At 41.5% G+C, this 21,395-nt stretch overlaps 1 protein-coding gene across 1 annotated transcript in view; it reads right to left on the bottom strand.

Annotated features, from left to right (window-relative positions):
* The window catches only part of LOC144818033 (sodium channel protein 1 brain-like), a 488,227-nt gene that overhangs the window by 48,950 nt on the left and 417,882 nt on the right, over window positions 1–21,395 (bottom strand). The window contains exon 8 of the mRNA XM_078675065.1: window positions 10,097–10,367. Coding sequence (XP_078531191.1) covers window positions 10,097–10,367 — 271 coding nt within the window. The remainder of the gene's footprint in view (window positions 1–10,096; window positions 10,368–21,395) is intronic.

Here is a 21,395-nt window from a genome sequence, read left to right as displayed (position 1 = left end):
CCCTCTTTCCCCTGTCTGTCTCTCACTTCTCTTTCCTATCTTCCTCCATCACTACTCTTGTGTTGCTGTATTGCTTAGTCTCTTCTCACTCCCCCTTACTCTCTTTCCATAACATCAACCCTCACTCACCTTCACTCACTCTACTTCTCTCACTCCCTCACTCCCTTTCGCTCAGTTCCCTTCCTTTATTCCCTCCCTCACTACCCTTTCCTCCATCTGTCTCTAAATCTCTTCCTCTGTCTCAGTCACTATAACTGATTTACTCCTTCACACTCCCTCACTCTCCTTCTGTTTGTCTCTTTCACTATCTCCCTCTCTCTTCACTACTCTTCCTTTTATGTTCTCTCTCTTTCTATAAATATGCTTATTTTTCAATTGTAGTGTAGTTCCTATATTCCCAATAGGTTCTGCGCATTGGAATAATATAAACAGCAGTGTAGACGTAGGACTGAGGTCGACTAGGTCTCTACTGACTATACTAGACTTAATTAGTTTTGCCAGCTAGCTCAGAGGTCACTAGAAACTTTCGCGAGTAAGCAAGGAGGAGTTTAACTTCCCTGGATAGACAAGAAGGGATTAGCTTCTGACAACCATATAACATGACAACTTTGCTCCCTCAGAATTAAGAGTGTATCTCTAGAGTCGTGTGAAAACAATAGACAACTATTTCACTCAGTCAATCGTGCATACTTAGTTTCACCAGAGTGCAGAGAAATAGAGAGACGGGCGTTTTCAATAAAAGGTGTTATTTATTGAGCAGTCTTCTTTCTCATGCAAGAGAAATGAATTGCCACAATTGCAATACTTATCATGAAGTAAAGTGCGTACAGTAAAAGGAGTATTATGAAATAATACTGTAAAAGCATTGATATGGTTTCTTAGCCATATGATACTTTTAAACGGATAAAATATATATACACATACATATAAACATTGACTAACGTACTCAATTGGTGCTTCTAATCTACGCCTACCCCGGTGTACCTGACCTAAGCCTAATACGTGGGAAGGAGTAAGTAAGTTGCATTTTAAGTTAAGTTGGGTTTTTTGCCAAAGATCTGAAACAAGAATTCTCTTAAGGGTTTAGTCAGCTCCGTACCTTTGGTTCTTAGAATGAAGGAGGTCTTGTATCTCTCTCTCAGGACTCGATATCCCAGCAACCCGCAAGGGTGACTGGAAACACTGGAGCTGGATTTCTCAGCAAGATAAAAGACAACGCCTCTCTTAGTGCGTCAAGGGAGGGTCGGCTTTCTTCGGCTCTCGCATCAGCTGGGCTTCGGGTAAGTAGATAGCCGCTCTGCTCCAAACCACCGTTTGTTTGCTTAAGGCAACGTTGGTATATTTATTCCTGAAAGGTGCCTGGTTTGACGTAAGGTTGGACTCAAGACGTCACCAAGAACTAACAGTTCTTTCTGACTCTAGGAGTTCTTGTGCAAATCAAAACAAGAGCAGGGGGATTTCCCGGGCTGCTGGAGGCTTGGTTTGTTTAAAGAACGCGTGGTACTTTCTAGGAGTCTAGGGGAGTAGCCTTGCCGTATTTAGACTGCATGGGCTATTACTAAATATGGATATGATTCTTATGCCTTTATAAGGGTATTATTTATTATAGCCACATAAGGGCATAAATCGGGCATATCGAATTAGGGTCCTAGATAGAAACACAACACAATCACTCCCTTTTCCTCAATCTTATATCCCTTCCCGCACTGTCACTGCCCTTCATTCAATTTGAGTCCTCTCCCCCACTTCATGTTCTCCTCACTGTGCATCAGTCCCATTCCCTTCCTCTTGCTTCCATTCCCTCACACACCCTCACTCTCTTTCACTTACTCCATCCGACAATACCCTTCCTTTATTCCCCTTTCCTCATTCCCTTTTGCTAACTTTCATTCCTTTAGTCTCTCATTCCCCTTCACTCCTTTTCTCTCTCCCTTTGTCTCAGTCAGTCTAACCACTTCACTCCCTGTCACTCACTTGCTCTCCCTCTCTTTCTGTCTCACTCTTTCCCTCTCTCTCTCTTCCTCACCCTTCCTTTCTTTCCCTTTCTGTTTCTTTCACTTCTACTTTCTTTTGTATTATGAATTATATATTATAACTCAATTTTTTCTTGTCTTCCACAGATACTATATTTATAATAAAAAGTACTAATAACTTGTCATTATTTATAAGGTAAGTATGACAAACAAAAAATACCTTTTCATTACTCTATTATTTCTCTATCTCTCATTCCCTTTCTTCACTCTCTCTTTTACTCACCTTCCTTTTCTTCATCTTACTCCCTTTTCCTCATTCTCCTTACTCCTCTTCATTCACCTTTACACTCCTTCTCTCACTATCAGTATTCTTCCTTCATCCTCACTCACCTTGTCCCACTTTGTCTTTTCCCTCTCTGTCCCTCACTTCTCTTTCCTATCTTCCTCCATAACTACCCTTGTCTTGCTGTATCGCTCAGTCTCTTCTCACTCTCCCCTTACTCTTTTTCCTTCATATCATCCCTCACTCTCTTTCACTCACTCCACTTCTCTCACTCCCCCTCACTCTCTTTCCCTCACTCCATCCGTCAGTCCCTTTCCCTTACTCCTCTTTCCACATTCACTTTTGCTAACTCCCATTCCTTTAGTCCCACACTCCCCTTCACTCCATTTGTCACTCCCTCTCTCACTCTATCTCACTCAGTCTAACCGCCTTACTCCCTCTCAGTCACTTGCTCTCCCTTTCTTTCTCTCTCACTCTAGCTCTCTCTTTCTCTCCCTCACCCTTCCTGTCTTTCTCTTTCTGTTTCCGTCACTCCTACTTTATCCCTCAGACCCCTTTCCTCTCTCTTAATCTCCTTCCTTCTCTCTCATTCCCTTCCTTCACCCTCAGACACCTTGCCTAAGTGCCACTGCCCTTCACTCACCGTCACTACCCTTCCCCACTCCACTTTCTCCTGTCTGTATTTTTCACCCTTTCACTTTCCTGTTCCCTTTTCCTCACTCCCCCTCGCTCTCCTTCTCTCACTCCATTCTTTACTCCCCTTCTCTCACTCCCCTTATCTAAGTTCCTCCATCCCCTCACTCCACTTCTCTCTCCCTCACTTCCCATCTCTCACTTTCCATTACCCCCTTTCCCTCACCCTCATACCCCTTCCCTCACCGTCAGTCCACTTCTCTTACCTTCACTGCCTTCACTCTGCTCTACTTCTCTCTTTCCATCTCTTACTCCCCTTCTCTGTCTCTGTTCCATGCTCCCCTTTTCTCACTCGTCCTCTCTCACTTTTCTTTCGTTACTGCCCTTCCCTTACTCTTTCTCTCCACTTACCTCACTCCCCTACCCTTAGTCCCCTTGTTTCAGTCACTGTTTGACTCCCCTTTCCTCACTCACCATACTACCCTTTCCTCACTCATTCCATTAATCCTTTCCTCCTTTTCACTCAGTCATTTCAGAAATTCATTTATACACTACACATTCATTCAAAAAAAGTATGACACCGTATATAAAAGATATAGCTCTTCTTTGACAAGTGAGGTTAGTTCTGAAAAGAACTGTTTTTTTGTCTTTTTTGTTTTGTATTTTTTGTAGTTTTTTAAAAATGTTATATTTTTGGGGGATTTTTTTTCAAACAAAAACAGTAAACAGGTAACAAAAAATTGTTAAGCGTGGAAGGGTATACTCAGATGTGAGTCCCTTGCTCATTGCACCATCAGGATTCAAGCAAGCCGGGCCGAAGACGGCTGAAATGCCAGAAACCGGTCCCCGGAAGCTTGTTTCCTTCCCAGTGTAAGAATTGGCTTTTGTAGTCTGGTCTGCCCTGTTCCCATGATGCACTGGGCCAGGGACAGACTAATTTGCATACAGCCAGGTTCTGAAACTGGGATGGTGCAATGAGCTAAAAAACGGTGTTGGATCTAGCCCTGATCTCTTGACTGGGTGAGAGTATTCTGCTTAATTCAGAGACTCTGTCCATCACCACCCCTTGTTGTAAATATTTTTGTCCACCCTAAGCGTGGAAGGGTATACTCAGATGTGAGTCCCTTGCTCATTGCACCATCAGGATTTAAGCAAGCCGGGCCGAAGACGGCTGAAATGCCAGAAACCGGTCCCCGGAAGCTTGTTTCCTTCCCAGTGTAAGAATTGGCTTTTGTAGTCTGGTCTGCCCTGTTCCCATGATGCACTGGGCCAGGGACAGACTAATTTGCATACAGCCAGGTTCTGAAACTGGGATGGTGCAATGAGCTAAAAAACGGTGTTGGATCTAGCCCTGATCTCTTGACTGGGTGAGAGTATTCTGCTTAATTCAGAGACTCTGTCCATCACCACCCCTTGTTGTAAATATTTTTGTCCACCCTAAGCGTGGAAGGGTATACTCAGATGTGAGTCCCTTGCTCATTGCACCATCAGGATTCAAGCAAGCCGGGCCGAAGACGGCTGAAATGCCAGAAACCGGTCCCCGGAAGCTTGTTTCCTTCCCAGTGTAAGAATTGGCTTTTGTAGTCTGGTCTGCCCTGTTCCCATGATGCACTGGGCCAGGGACAGACTAATTTGCATACAGCCAGGTTCTGAAACTGGGATGGTGCAATGAGCTAAAAAACGGTGTTGGATCTAGCCCTGATCTCTTGACTGGGTGAGAGTATTCTGCTTAATTCAGAGACTCTGTCCATCACCACCCCTTGTTGTAAATATTTTTGTCCACCCTAAGCGTGGAAGGGTATACTCAGATGTGAGTCCCTTGCTCATTGCACCATCAGGATTCAAGCAAGCCGGGCCGAAGACGGCTGAAATGCCAGAAACCGGTCCCCGGAAGCTTGTTTCCTTCCCAGTGTAAGAATTGGCTTTTGTAGTCTGGTCTGCCCTGTTCCCATGATGCACTGGGCCAGGGACAGACTAATTTGCATACAGCCAGGTTCTGAAACTGGGATGGTGCAATGAGCTAAAAAACGGTGTTGGATCTAGCCCTGATCTCTTGACTGGGTGAGAGTATTCTGCTTAATTCAGAGACTCTGTCCATCACCACCCCTTGTTGTAAATATTTTTGTCCACCCTAAGCGTGGAAGGGTATACTCAGATGTGAGTCCCTTGCTCATTGCACCATCAGGATTCAAGCAAGCCGGGCCGAAGACGGCTGAAATGCCAGAAACCGGTCCCCGGAAGCTTGTTTCCTTCCCAGTGTAAGAATTGGCTTTTGTAGTCTGGTCTGCCCTGTTCCCATGATGCACTGGGCCAGGGACAGACTAATTTGCATACAGCCAGGTTCTGAAACTGGGATGGTGCAATGAGCTAAAAAACGGTGTTGGATCTAGCCCTGATCTCTTGACTGGGTGAGAGTATTCTGCTTAATTCAGAGACTCTGTCCATCACCACCCCTTGTTGTAAATATTTTTGTCCACCCTAAGCGTGGAAGGGTATACTCAGATGTGAGTCCCTTGCTCATTGCACCATCAGGATTCAAGCAAGCCCGGCCGAAGACGGCTGAAATGCCAGAAACCGGTCCCCGGAAGCTTGTTTCCTTCCCAGTGTAAGAATTGGCTTTTGTAGTCTGGTCTGCCCTGTTCCCATGATGCACTGGGCCAGGGACAGACTAATTTGCATACAGCCAGGTTCTGAAACTGGGATGGTGCAATGAGCTAAAAAACGGTGTTGGATCTAGCCCTGATCTCTTGACTGGGTGAGAGTATTCTGCTTAATTCAGAGACTCTGTCCATCACCACCCCTTGTTGTAAATATTTTTGTCCACCCTAAGCGTGGAAGGGTATACTCAGATGTGAGTCCCTTGCACATTGCACCATCAGGATTCAAGCAAGCCGGGCCGAAGACGGCTGAAATGCCAGAAACCGGTCCCCGGAAGCTTGTTTCCTTCCCAGTGTAAGAATTGGCTTTTGTAGTCTGGTCTGCCCTGTTCCCATGATGCACTGGGCCAGGGACAGAATAATTTGCATACAGCCAGGTTCTGAAACTGGGATGGTGCAATGAGCTAAAAAACTGTGTTGGATCTAGCCCTGATCTCTTGACTGGGTGAGAGTATTCTGCTTAATTCAGAGACTCTGTCCATCACCACCCCTTGTTGTAAATATTTTTGTCCACCCTAAGCGTGGAAGGGTATACTCAGATGTGAGTCCCTTGCTCATTGCACCATCAGGATTCAAGCAAGCCGGGCCGAAGACGGCTGAAATGCCAGAAACCGGTCCCCGGAAGCTTGTTTCCTTCCCAGTGTAAGAATTGGCTTTTGTAGTCTGGTCTGCCCTGTTCCCATGATGCACTGGGCCAGGGACAGACTAATTTGCATACAGCCAGGTTCTGAAACTGGGATGGTGCAATGAGCTAAAAAACGGTGTTGGATCTAGCCCTGATCTCTTGACTGGGTGAGAGTATTCTGCTTAATTCAGAGACTCTGTCCATCACCACCCCTTGTTGTAAATATGTTTGAATAAATTAGGCTACGATACCACACGCAGCAACGTGATCGGCAATGCGCTTCAGCTGTGGGCGCTGCACAGAGGAGCTCGACCAGGGATCTCGAGTCGGGGAGCGACCGCGTTGGCACAGGTCCCAGATCCTTCTCTCTGGAAACCAAAAGAGATAGTGAGGGAAGTGGGTGGAGTTTTTCAAGATTCTGGAACAGAAACTACTATAAACCAATCAAAAGTGTTGTTTTCATGTCACATGACTTTACGTGTGCGCAACGTATGCGCACGCATACACGCACGTTGCGCGACCGGCGCAAATATGACGATTTACCTAATTTTCGTAAAAGCTTATAAAAACGTGAAAAGGAGGCGGGGAAGAGACTCCTTGACCCCCTAGACCTTTTCTTGGGGTCTCTGAAAGACCCCGAAGGGCAAAAAAACCTTTTTTTTTTTTCTTTAAATCGCGAGGTGCGCACACCTTGCGTGCACCCTCGAGGCCGAAGTGAGTTTAAAACAAAAGTGGAGAACGTGAAAAGGGGGCAGGGTAGAGACTCCTTGACCCCCTGGGCCTTCTCAGGGAGTCCCTGAAGAACTTGGAAGGGCAAAAAAAAAATATATATATATTTTAAAAAAATATGCGAGGTGCGTGCACGTTGCGCGCACGTAAAAAAAATAAGAAAATTAAATAACTAGTTTGAGTATTTAGCTGTTGTGTTATATTTATATTCATGTAAAAAACCATAGGTTTTACACACCTTATATTTAGGAATTAGCATTTAAAAAACCTTGCAAATTCATTGAAAAAAACATAGGTTTCACACACGTTATAGTTAGGAATTAGTATTTAAAAAACCTTTCAAATTCACTGAAAAAACCATAGGTTTCACACACGTTATAGTTAGGAATTAGCATTTAAAAAAACTTGCAAATTCACTGAGAAAACCAATTTTTACTTTCTGTTTCTGAAGGTGGGTATCAAAGGTTATATTACGCCAAGAGTTGGTCTGCCACTCTTTCACAAGGATGATATCATCAGTGATGTCATCAGTGATGTCATCAGCAGTGCATTGCGGGCTCGCGAGTTATAGTCAGCTGAACTAACTATAACGGGGGAATTTCAATGGTTTTGTATGAGAGAAATATCCAGCTAACTATAACATGAGTGAAACCTATGTTTTTTTCAGTGAATTTCTAAGGTTTTTTAAAGGCCAATCCCTAACTATAACCTGTGTGAAACCTATGTTGTTTTCAGTGAATATATATATATATATATATATATATATATATATATATATATATATATATATATATATATATATATATATATATATATATATATATATATATATATATATATATATATATATATTAACAAACTATATTTTTGTAATTGATATGTGTGTCCAACAATATTTGTTTTTAAATATTTTTGTCATTTGTATTATTAGCATAGGAAAACAATATTTTTTTGCTGATATTTTTGACACTATATTTATATACCGCAATATTTGTGGTTTCAATATTTTGTCTGTGAACCCTATTGGTAGGATTTTGAAAACCATAATGCATGGACCCCTCAACAGGATGAAGCTACAGTCAACTGACTGAACTTGCATTTGAACATAAAAATTACATAGAAATAACTTGGCACTAGTCCGAGGGCAAAAATAACTCGTAATAGAGGAAACAAAGTTATGAACACATGAGATTGATGTTAGGCACTAGTCCGTAAAATTGTATATCTGTAGATGCAGAGGGTTGGAAATGTACAGCCATCAAATGGGATGAATATAACGGCTATGCGGGTAAGACCGCAATGAATTCCATGATCAAGGAACATAGCACTGTTTATGTGATTTTTTTATCTCTTTTCTGTTTATAATGAATTTATTATAATGATTTCAATGATAACAGATTAAGAACGATTGTCTCGCAATAAGTACATAAAAATTAATGAAATTTATTATGGATGTACACCACTACAAAATGGCGGATTAATATGTTAAGCCAACAGGAGGAGGAGATTGTGGTATTACTAATCTAACCCCTTTTCTAGCTTTACTGTGGAAATGAAATAAATGGTATTTAGGCACGGTGTGTTGTACTGCATCGTATTGCGTGATCAAGACATTACGGTGTTGAAACGCGTAGCAGTGTTGCGGTAATAAAAAAGTTTGATTTATTTTGACTTGGCCTCCGCGTGTGCAATTTCTACATTCAAAGATGCAAAAATATATATATACATATATATATATATATATATATATATATATATATATATTAACAAACTATATTTTTGTAATTGATATGTGTGTCCAACAATATTTGTTTTTAAATATTTTTGTCATGTGTATTATTAGCATAGGAAAACAATATTTTTGTGCCTGATATTTTTGACACTATATTTATATACCGCAATATTTGTGGTTTCAATATTTTGTCTGTGAACCCTATTGGTAGGATTTTGAAAACCATAATGCATGGACCCCTCAACAGGATGAAGCTACAGTCAACTGACTGAACTTGCATTTGAACATTGGACAATTAATAAAGATGGATGGAACGAGTCTTGTGTGCTGAAAGGCAAATTGCTCATTTCTGACAGGAGGCACAGTGAGTTAATTACTCACTGCCACCACAAGTGGTGATCCGCAAGTCTTGATTTGAAATATCGGCAATGTGAACTTAGCCTTCCCTTTTTTCAATTCTGGTGCACAGTAAAAGGTGGGAACAACAACAATTGTTTGCTCTGTTTATAATCAGCAGACGTCTGGTGTGAAATTAAATACAAAGGGCAAGCTATCATTAAATATGCTGATATATTGAACCAGCACAGTATTAAATGAGCTTGTTTATGTTGCCCCAATAAGGAGTTTAGCTTGATTTTCTCTAGGGCCGGATTACGAGTTTAGATGGTCCCGGAGCGTGTGGCACGCCATGGCTCTGCTCCAGGACTGCCGAAACTCACAGCCACCCACCCGCCAGATTACAAGTAGATTTGTGGTCTGGCGGGCGGCATGGTGGCCCAACGGCAGTGCTGTTTAAAGTCTCATTGTAAGCCATAAACAGCATCACTGAGGGATCGCCAGTGCACGCTTCTGCACAGGAAGAATGCACCATATCGTGCATTCCTTCCCGTGCAGGAACTGCGGGTGCAAAACTCCAGAGGGGGGGCACAACTGTAGCATCCAGCTCAAACAGAACTAGAAAAAAAAGGTGATATACACGGTAATGCAGACACGGTCACTGCCCGAGTATGCAGTAAACTTGACAGTCATGCAAGCACAATAAGCTACTATACAACAAATAGAACCTTCCCAACAGTTCTATGGCAGATGAACTGCAGACCTGAACACATTTGCTTGAACTTATCTCTAACTGCTATAGGACATGTGGACATCATGCAATGCTATCATTTCCTTACAAAGACTACTTTTACTGTTTTGTCAATTCCCATTGACAACCTTACTTCCCGGCATGCAGTTAGGCTAGACCTCTTGTAATAGGCTGTGCACTGGGATACAAAGATATTCAATTTTTCTAGAGTACATGGGATTAGGGTTTGAGTAGTAGTCCTCAGTCTTTGAAGAGGAGAATTTCAGTATTCTTTTCAAGACACAAGAGACAACAAAAAAGTGCAGGTATATTTTCTTATAAAGTAATCATTCAGTGAAAATCTCAATAAATGCAGAAGAGGTTATTGTTCACCTTACCTACAATCGAGAGTACAATGATCACAATATCGAATATATTCCATGCCTGAGTGAAATAATACCGTCTTAAGCCAATCAGCTTCAGAGTTGTTTCAGTTGTAAATAGAGCGGTAAAGGTAACGATGATCCAGTTGAGGATGGTGGAGTGCAATAAGGAGATGTTATTGTGATCGAATGCCATAGTCAATGTATTGGCAACTATAAGGCAATTAGTAAAGACTTCGAAGTACTTTGAATGAACCAACTTATAAAATGGTAACAGGCATTTTTCCTGGAAGAGAAAAACAAGGAAAAGTGGAGATGAGTGGATGAAATGAAAGACTTCCCATACCGTTGCATTCAATGAAAAATGTTCTTTTGTGGCATTTGGGTGAAGAAACATTAGGTGCATTTAAAATCCGATGGAGCTTAATCAGAACTACTTTTTTTTAGACCTAATGAATTTTGTTTTAAATAATCCAAATGAAGAAAATGATGCATTTTACAACACATATATAATTATTACATATTCAGATGCCATACATTTCAAAGCATAGCAATTGATGACTTTACAGTACATCATGATGCCCACCCATTGTAAGAACAAGGAGTGCACCCTTTTGTAGAGAACACAGGTATGCAAGTTTTATAACTGAGTGCTGTTAAGTTGGACAATAGTAACATGTGATATTTACAACGCTAAGAAACATCAAAGATGTGGTATGAAGCACCAGATGAAAAGGTATTCTGCCTGACTTGTTTCACAGTGGAAAAACATAGTACGTCAGGGTTGTAACATATATTACATCAAACAAAAACCTAATACCAGACTAACTTAGAATAGACATACGTTTCAGCATGCTACAGTGTCGCAGGCTCATCCAGTAGAGGGTGTGTACATGTACTTATGTACACTTGAAGGGGCGTACCTTTTTAATTTACTCTAGCACACAGACCGAGTGAACCAGCCCAGGTGCGGTTTACATTGGAATGATGCTAAATCCACTGTAGACTGAGGGCTAGCAGTCCATTCAAATATACTGCCAATAAGGCACAAGAAGAAAGCACGTGCCAGCAGACAGTACAATATTCCTTGGCTGAGAGGGGATAGCTGCAGCAGTTAGAAGTGCACCCTCCGCTTCATGTGTCTCAGGAGGGAATCCCATTAGTGCTGGGGGTGAGGGGGATCTATTTGGATCCCAGATTCAGCAGCTAACATTGAGGTAAATGCGTTATCCAGGCAAGCTGATGCAGACACCTAGGCACAGTTGGACATTCCAGCGCATTATGGGGCATATTACCTAGAAGTGCGTTAGAAAACGCACAACGCACATTCCCATATCGCCGGCTATGGCTGGATTCCATCGCCGTGATAGCGCGCAATTATCTATGCGCATCACGTAGGCGAAATGAAATCCGGCGATAGTCAGCGATATGGCACATTAGCGCATGAAAACAAACATTGTTTTCACGCGCTAATGTGCTCCTTGATAATATGGGGGGGTGGATTCAGCTTTATGATCCTCACCCCATCTTATCAATGCCCTAACACCTGGTCAGAGCAGGCGTTGGAAGACCTGCGATAAACGAGTTTATCGCAGGTCTCACTCTCCCAACGCCTGCCTTGGTAATAGGGTGTTCCCACCTCCAACCACATTTCACATGTGGTTGGACGTGGGAACGCCCACTTTGCATGTCATTAGCGATGTTTGTCGCCGACATTCAAAGTGGGCTTGAGCCAGGCGTTGAAATGCCCTTGTGGATAGGGCTCTAGAAGTATCGCCGCTTTCTCGGCACAAATCGCCGAAAAAGCGGCGATACTTCCCCTTGCTAATATGCCCCTATGTGCATTTCCTTCAGCCATCAACCTGAAGGGGTGATGGAACCTTTTAATATATGGTCTAGCAGGGCCTAACCCACATATGCATAATTTAAAAGGCCCTCACCACTAATTTTGTACAAGTCTTCTCCTGACTGGGAGCTTCTGGAGCCTAAGACCTTGAAGCAAGGAAACAGAAACAATTTGCTTCTCATTTCACAAGTGTTCAAGAGACAAACTTTGATTGGCTGCAGTTCTTTGGGTTTTCAAAGCTTTGAATGCAAGAGATATGCATGCACTTAAAGAATGACAATTGTGTATCTATATGAGTAATTACATGATGAGGCCATTTTTACTAATAGGTCTTTATTACCACCCAAAGGAACCCTTTTTTGCAAAAATATAATGAAGAAAGATTGGGAAACAAAACAATAAGGATCTAAATAAATACTTTGCAGTTTGTATGCAGCTCCTTCTTGTCACTTCATAACTTACTAAACTTTATTCCAAGGGTTATTACTTGTAGCCTACAGGTCACACTGGGATTTCTGCAACAGGAGCAGTATCCCATTGAGGTATCAAGGTAAAATACAAATCTGCTCCCTCCTTGGTACATGCTATGCCTTGTAACAGGCACATAAAACCTCTTTGATATTTGATGATGAGTCAAATCTCTGACAAATACATGCATATCACTCTAACAAGTTCATTGACCACTATAATTAGCTGAGTGCTATTATACCACTGAACTTGAGGGGTACACAAAGAGCTCTGCAGCAGGTGACGTAACCCCACATGTCTTGTCTGTTTGTGATAAATAAGTAAGCCGTTTTTTGTCAATTCCTTTGGAGTAGTTTTAAAAAAAAGAATAAATGCATTTTAACTGTCAGGTGCCACTACTTGAGACGTTGCCCCTTTCTGATGGCACCCCTTAACCCCAATGTATGGCTCCTGGAGTTAATATTTCCCATTTCTAGCATTGAACACAATAGTGTTGCAACTGTATAGAGCACTAAAAGTCGTGGTTACAGAGACTTGAGCACCAACCTACTTGCAGGAACTGCCCAGTTTTCCACACTACACGGTCCAAATTATTGCTTAGCAGGGATAGTCATGTATGCTTACAGCAGTGGAAATTATCAAGAGTGCTTGCAGTAGTTTCTGGAATTATCATAGTTAAAAAAATAGCGTAATTCGGCAAGAGGGCTAATGTAAGGTCTTCCTCTGAAGAAAACTCAGAGAAAGAATAGACACAAATCAAATGGACAGATATGACATAAGATCTAAGTTTGAAAGGCAAAAAGAGTCCAAGGGATTTATTATGAGTATGGCAGTCCTGGAACCGCCATATTTACGGTGGCAGTCCAATCACCGCCACCCTTGCGGGTCCGCCCACTGTATTCTGAGTGTGGCAGTCGGATCGCCTCAGGAACCCTGACTGCGTGGGATCTAAGATCACAAGGTAGTGGCGATGAGGAAAGGGGCAGGTATATTCTGGCAGTGCAGATGCAAAATGGCCGAGCACATGCTGGCTTGCATATCTACCGCCCATTTCATAATGGATAGACCGCCATGAAAAAGGTGGGGGAGATGAAGGTAAGGGGGCCCTGACAGGGCCCCATCTTCTGATTCTGGGCCTGGGAGTGCATGGGGTGGAGAAAATGGTGTGCCTATCTGGAATTGCACCCTCATTCCTGCATGTTACGGCAGGAACAACATGGTGCAGGCCACACCATGCAGGAATGTGCTGCAGGCACATTCATGGTGGCGGGCTGCTGTTAAAGCTCTCCTATGAGCCTAACACAGCTGCCACCATGAGACCGCCGCAGCACCGATCACCCGCCCTGGATTCAACTCAGAATCCCACTGCCTTGGTGGTCTTCCTGGGATTTCGGCAGTGACGGTCCTAGTCGAACAGCCCCAAAGTTGAAATTAGGCCCTAAGTATTGAGAACTAAACAGACCAGCGCAGAGTCTGCCTTGAAAGAAATAAGAAAAAAGTATCAATTAGTAAACAGACTGACATAGAGTCTATTGAAAGGAAAGCCCAGAAAGTACTAACTTTTCTCCAATATAAATCACCTTTTATAATGTTTGAGAGTTTAAAAGGCACACACATTTTGTGGTGTGGTATGACATGACAGAGCTGGACTACCAGTGTTGCAGACAAGTAAACCATTCTGGTAAACAAGATACTTCTAGAAACGCCTTTTTCCTAATTCACTTCATTGGTTAGGCTATGCATAACTAATTAAGGAAACAAATTGACATGTTATGTAACACAACAATACAATGGTTAATCTGCTAATGAATGATATACACAGAAAACTGCAAGGTGCAAGAAAACCTTGGTAAGTTACAAAATAAAGAAACATCCTGTGCATTGCTTTCTCAAGACAGCATGTACACTTCATTACAGTCACCACAAGATAATTTGCCTGAAATGGAAGAGCATACAGAGAGAGGGAAAAGCCCACTTTCATAAAATACATGTGCACTATTATTCGCAAATATAATTAGCTGTCAGTGCAAGCCAACTGTGGCCTAGTTATGCTCACTGTATCACATTTAAATTAAGCATTTTTTTATAAGTAAAAACCCACCTGCAATCATGTCACTTGTGCTTAATGAACCAGTGGACCAAACGGAAAAGTGAATTTGCTATTACAGAGAATGTATTTACCTATTTTGGCATAGCAACACTGCATTCCATTACAAAGCTAAAGAGATCAAGGACCAAAGCTGCTTTGCCGTAGTATTTGGGAAGGTGTATGTTTTGCAATAAGGCGTTCTGGGCCACATACTTCCAAATGTGTAGGTAGTACATAAAGGTCTCAGGTGCAGAGTTTACAGGATTGTGTCCAGCATGTCCATGCAATACCTGAATAGCACCATAACGTGGGCACTTCTATGCTAGGATCGTGAAAGCCTTTACTGGGTATAGTGGTCGAGCGCAGTACAGGGCACTGGACCCACAAACATATACATGCATGCATATGTGCACCCACAAAGACGTTCTCATCCTGCTCAGTCGATATAACACAGGAGGCATGTAGGCTTCAGGGGCCTGCAGTAATCCTGCATACTGAGGGCAGGATCCAAGAACTATACATACATGTGACAAACACAGACATTCAATCTGAAAGACATGCAAGAAAAAACAAAGGAGATGCAAATAGCAGCAATGCACATACCATGTTAACACGCACCCCATCATGAAAAGAAAAAACACAAACTTGTGAAGAAAGCGAGTGGATGGCGGTATGTTTAGTACCAGAAACAAAGGGATTTCCTGACACCAAAAATACAATCAGTGATACGTTCTCAAAGAGGGAAACCATTGCCAGTACTGTATCTCTACATTAACAGGATTGATTCTGTTGTGTGTGGGAATCTTGTGAAAAAATCTGTTAATGATGTTTAAAGCATTTCGGGGCATATTATCAAGGGGGTTTATCTCCGCTTTTTTGGCTTTAAAAGCCAAGAAAGCGGAGATAAAATTATCTCCCTATTACCTAGCTGTCGCTAACACCAGTTAGCGACAGCTAGTAGGAGATAGCGACCATCTTGGGCCCCACTTTGCATGTCAGTGATATTTATCACTAATGACATGCAAAGTGGGCGTGCCAAGATGTTAGCAACTGAAAACAGTCGCTAACATCGCTATCTCCTATTACCAACTTTTGGAGATATTCGCGCTAAGCGCGAATATCTCCAAAAGCTAACACCTGCCCTGAGCAGTTCTTAGCCATGTTATCCAATGGGAGGTGGATAACATGGCTAAGAGCATTAGCTCGGTAATGCATGAAAATCGCTGACTTTTCAGCGATATTCATGCATTGCGGCCGTTTTTTATCGCATTTGCGATAAACCTTGGTAATACCAAGGTTTATCTGCGGTAAAAATCGCCGCAGCTCAGCGGTAAAATTTTGTCTCTAACCAAGCAATAGCGATAATTATCGCTATTGCTTGGTAATATGCCCCTTCCTTTTTAATCAGTTATTAGACCTGTCCGCCTTAGATTGGTCTTCCCGCAAACATTTTGCCTGCTAACCAGTGCCAAAGTGCTTATGCTCACACCCCTAAAACATAATTTGATTGACATATTTAATTTACTTATATGTCCCTTGTAAAAACAGTTCTCTTCCTGGAAGCCTGGCGTTCCACGTAAAGCACTCCTCCTGACTCCGTCTCACCCCATGGTCTCCTCTCGGACAGGGCTTAGAGACCTCTTTGGTGATAATGTGCTATATAAATACCCATAACATAATATAACATAACATAATGAAAAGCTAAGCGTAGTTATTTTTTCCCTTTTCAGAGATCAATTTCTAATTAAGTGCTGACTGTTAGAATGCCATCAAAATGTGAGAGAAGAAATAAACAGAACCAAGGATACTGTCTCCTCACAACTGAGAAACAAAAGGAGCATATTGTCAGGCCAGAGTAAGTAAGTGGAGTAAGTGGTGAAAGAGGAAAGAGCTGTTGGTAAGAGAACCAAGACACTTCTTAAAATAGTATGTGGACAACTAGAAAGTCAGCGATAATAAAGTAAATAAAAAAGAACGTTTGAGATTAACTCAGAAAGGAGAAAAACTACATGATATAAAGAGTATGATAGTGTTAAAAAAAAGCTGAGAAAATAACAAGAAAACAGAAGGAGTTTAAATAAGTCAGAGTTGAATGTTCTGTAGTGGACTAATTCAGAATCTTTTAAGAATTTTGAAGAAGTATAAAAGAAGAAGAGAAGCAGTCAAACAAAAGGAATGTGTTAAGACGGAAGTTGATAAAGCCATTGTTCTCACGAGGAAGCTTTTTATTTTGATTCTAAACAGAACGAGGAGTCTCAATAAAATAGTGTTGTCTATGAGGAAAAGAAGCCAAAAGCAAAGACTTGTCAATAGAAGTAACTGTTGCAAACTTTTCATTGGAGAACAGAGTCATACATCTAGTACTGAGCCTTTGTCTAATAAAGAAAGCTACTCTAAAGAGAACACATTCGTGCATGTAGGTGAAGGATTGTGGACAATGTTTTAAGCTAAAGGATGGTACTCTTATTCCGAAAGAGGTGATGGTAGCTAGAAATGTAGAGAAACTGATAGCTGAAGAGGTGCAGGAAAGGCATAGACATGCCCCTGTACATAAATATAACTGTAGCAATGTTTGCAGTGTTCGGCAGGATTCTACAGATATATTGAAAACGTCCTACATAAGTTTTCAAGCAAAAGTCTGAAACCAAAAATTGTGGCTTTGCAAGGATTAGATGTTGCAAAGCAAGTAGGCGTATTCATTTACAAGGTCATTCACTAGCATGTCTCTGAAAGAAGGTGTGTACAAGCACTTTTCCTCACTTCCAAATGTTGACTGTTCATCATTCTAAAATGTGAAATTTAGTTAGGATGCTTTACTGTGTGCAAATTCCTGCTCTAGGGTTCGGAAACATGAATACCGCTCTTCTGCATGGTAACAGAGGTACAAAACATTTGCAATGATGTTCAGTTTCGTTTCTTTGGCCCTGAACAGGAATGTAGGGATAATGAGGACTTTGTATCTGCAGGTACAGAGGAATGGGGCACAGGTATTACTGTTTAAGACTTTAGAGAAGAGATTACAACGTTTAACACAGTTTGTTTAGAGAAACCGATCTGTGCTTGTATATGTGGTTGAGGCACTCACTACAAAAGTTAAACTCATAATGTTGTTGTTTGCTCAAAAACTGAAGAAGAGAACAGAATAAGTGGCAAGAATTTGAAGCTTATATATTGGATGAGGAACACTTTGATGGTTTCACATGACACATTATATATAAAAACTGTGATAATAAGTTGGAGGATAATAAAATGACAGCTAGACCAGTCCACAACAACTTAGAATTAGCTCCAATCCCACAAGAGGTTCCAGATTTAAATGTTTAATGAATCAATTATAATACAATGTATACACCCATTCCAAGATTAAGTTTGTATGGAGCCAAAGGCAGGGAAGTTTCCTCCAGAAGAGTTAAAGAAAGGTCTTAAAGATAGAGTTGTGTAGCTGCCACTAGATTTCAAGCAGAATATTGAAACTGTAGGGGTTTTGAGAGATTTAAGAGGACACACTTCATATTCTAGCCTTTGGTGTCCCAACCAAAAGCAAAACAATATGACAAGAAGTAGTGGATCTTAGTAAATTTTAAAAAAGCAACATTATATCTGGTACAAAATAATATTTATTATAAAAACATATGTGTTCTTCAAGATATAACATATATGGAGGATGACACATTATCAAGACGTTTGAAAAAAATGGGAACCCAATATACCCTTGTAGGCTTGGGCAGTAAACAGTATCAAGGTAAAGAATGTCTACAAGGGATTTTGGGCCATATTATCAAGGAAGCTGCGGTAGTTTATCGCCGCTTTACCGGCAGGAAACTGCCGATAAAGCAGCGATAATGGGCTTGATAATATGCGATTCAAATTTCAATCGAAGCCCAGGTTAGATGTTCACACACAATGAATGTTATATACAAATACACAGCACATGGAAAGTCCTATATATATATAAAATAAATTTATATAGTTTTCAAATTTCAAATTCAGAAGGAGTACATCTTAGAAAGAACAGGGTATCAGTAAATCAAAATTATGAAGAGATGTGCAACTCAATTTGGACACACAATTAATAACCTACATCAGCTCCTAGATTGATAATAAAGCAACTATTATCCAAAAATGAATAAATATTACTACAGAAACTGAGAAGTTTTTCTTGGAGTTGGCGAGAAGGTCGACGTTTCGGTCTGTCTGGCATCAATCCTTTAGACCATCATCAGGACAATTGTTTTTTTGCAAGATAAAACCCTTCGATTATAATGGTAGGGCATGGAACCAAAGATGTAAACTTGATTATGATTGGCAATCCAGAAACCGCGTTGTCACTTATGGTCTGGTATAGAATGTTTACTGTTTAGAGACACCAGCAGAAAGTCTTGGTGTGGGCTTCACATATGGAGTTATTTCAACTTATCTTATCGGCGTGGTTCAACAGCGTGATGAAGTCTAGCGATAGAAGTCTGTCCAGACCTATTTGTGATTGTTACACATTAAAAACTCTATATACAGTGCATTCTAAGGAAAGTGCAAAACTTTGTATACAATACATAAACTTATTGTGAATCTAGACGGTCCTATTATCTTGTTATGTTTCGGGATCTAGGGATCTATTTCTCCTCGATACTTGTACATGAACCGGTCCGGAAGAGAAAGGTCAGAGACCACCTGGGTGTATTTTGGGAAGATAAGCCACCTATATTCGGCTTAACTTGTGTCCTTGGTGACTCGTCAATTCCATAATAGATACTCTTGGCCTCAGTGAAGAAAAAAAGAGAGGGAGTGTTTGTGCCGATGTGTTTCGACCTTCGAGTGGGGACCATGAGGATTTGGAGAATGTCTTCTTCAGGGCTGGGAACTTCGGTGTAGGACACTAATGTGGGTCAGATAGTCTCTTATTCTGGCTGTGGTATCACAACGCCATGGTGCAGCATCACGGTTTACTCTTTGAGTGCTTTTTTCTCTTTAGCGTTCTTTGGTGCAAGGCTTCCAATTCGGGTGGTACGTGCTGTTCATCTTGCGTCTTCCCGACTTCAGCGGTGTTCGTGTTTGGCGATGCAGCGTGCACAGTGTAATTCGCTTTGTTTATTTATTTATGTACTTACCTCCGTTCGGCCGTGTTCCTTAGTTTACTAACCCCCACCCTGCCCCTCCCCCACCACACCTCACCGCCCCGCAACACTCTATCCAGGAGCCGCTACTTTAATGCACGGCAATACAACCAGATGTAATACTTTGCGTAAAAGATGCACTGCATTATTGGACAAACTTTCATTATTCACCTTAAACGGACGAAGTCCGAAGAACAGCCCAGCAGCTTTCACAAGAGTGACGGCTATATCAGGAGCAACAATTGATTTTACCTTAGTGGATCCCAACTTATTCCATTTCATATTGAACTTCCAAATAAAGGAAAGAGCAGACAGCGACTATTATTCTCAATTCTTTATACTAACCAATATCCAAGAAAGGTCTTCGCCAGCTGGAGCCCTTACTTTATCAACTCAACTTTAACTACTAATATGGAATAAAAACAACACATATGCGATCATGGGGTCATGCTTTGCTTTAGTGGCTCCTACCGACGCAAAGCCATTAGGGACAGAGGCCTGGGAGTCTTTTGTCAAAAATATAAACAATAAATTCTTGAATAACCCTAAAAACCAAAAACCATCTATGATAACTGTGGCAGCCTGGTACACACACACTTTAAGGATAAAAAAAGACAACTAAATACATTTCTCAGTCTAATGCAAACCCAGGGCCCATAAACCCCCTTCCGGCAGTCCCTGACAATAATTGAACAAATGAAAAGAGACCTAAAAAAGGAGATCAGAGTGGCAAAGCGAACATACAACAAGCAATTTTGGATGAAAATGCTCTGTGCCAGCCAGCAATGAAACTCAAAACAGTTTTGGGCAAAAATGTATCTCCTATCAAATGGTAGAAACCGGCACTTTAACTCTGACATAATTGGACATACATGGAGAGCTCACATAGTAGCAATATTTAACACCCGGACTGTCTCTGGCGCACAGGTTAATAACGAAACATCAAAGGTGACCCAGTCTGCTTCAGGTACAACAACTTCTAAGGATTCTCCAAAGAAAGAGACCCGGATGGCCATTACCCTGAGATTGAGCTCCCAGGCCCTAGTGTCCAAAAGCAACCATAAAATAGATTTTACGACCTTTCCATCAAAACCGATAAACCATGTCTATTCCCAAGTTAAACAGCCAGAAGGCAAATTCCAGTCGGGTCTACCTGAAACACCAGGGTCCGACCCACTAGACTACCATCTACAGATTACACAAAAGCAGGTATTGAATTCCATAAAAAAACAAAGATCTGATAGGGCCCCAGGTACAAATGGCCTGCCCAATGCCTTATTTAAAAAAGACCTAGTTTTTTGGACCAACCACCTAACTTCGCTGTTTGCTCACACATTGGAGACTTGCACCATTCCAGACTTGTGGCGAGGAAGTATCCTACAACAAATATAAAAATCAGGGGCTTGTTCAGATCCATCAAATTACAGATTAATAGCCCTTATTGATGTTGAGGCAAACATTTACGCCACAAACCTGTTGAAAAATCTAGAGGACTGGGTCGATAGTACACCTAATCCCTAACACACAAACAGGTATTCGAGCTGGGATGGGCATCCTAATGAACTTTTCTGCTGTCACGCTCCTGGACAATTAAGCCATTGCTAATTAAAAATGTTTGCACGCCTGTTTTGTAGACCACCAAAGCAGCTTTCGACAAGGTTCCTAGATCCATATTATGGACAAAAATTGAAACTCTGGGGTGCGCTCACAAAATTGTTAGATGCAATTATTAATCCCTACTCAAAAACATGGGTCCAAATAAAAATGGGGGATGGCCAAAGCCTAACAAACAAAATCATG

Source organism: Lissotriton helveticus, chromosome 2_1, assembly GCF_964261635.1.
Source record: "Lissotriton helveticus chromosome 2_1, aLisHel1.1, whole genome shotgun sequence".
Classification (NCBI taxonomy): domain Eukaryota; kingdom Metazoa; phylum Chordata; class Amphibia; order Caudata; family Salamandridae; genus Lissotriton; species Lissotriton helveticus.
The sequence above is the reverse complement of the archived record's forward strand: the minus strand, read 5'-3'. Positions and strand labels throughout refer to the sequence as shown.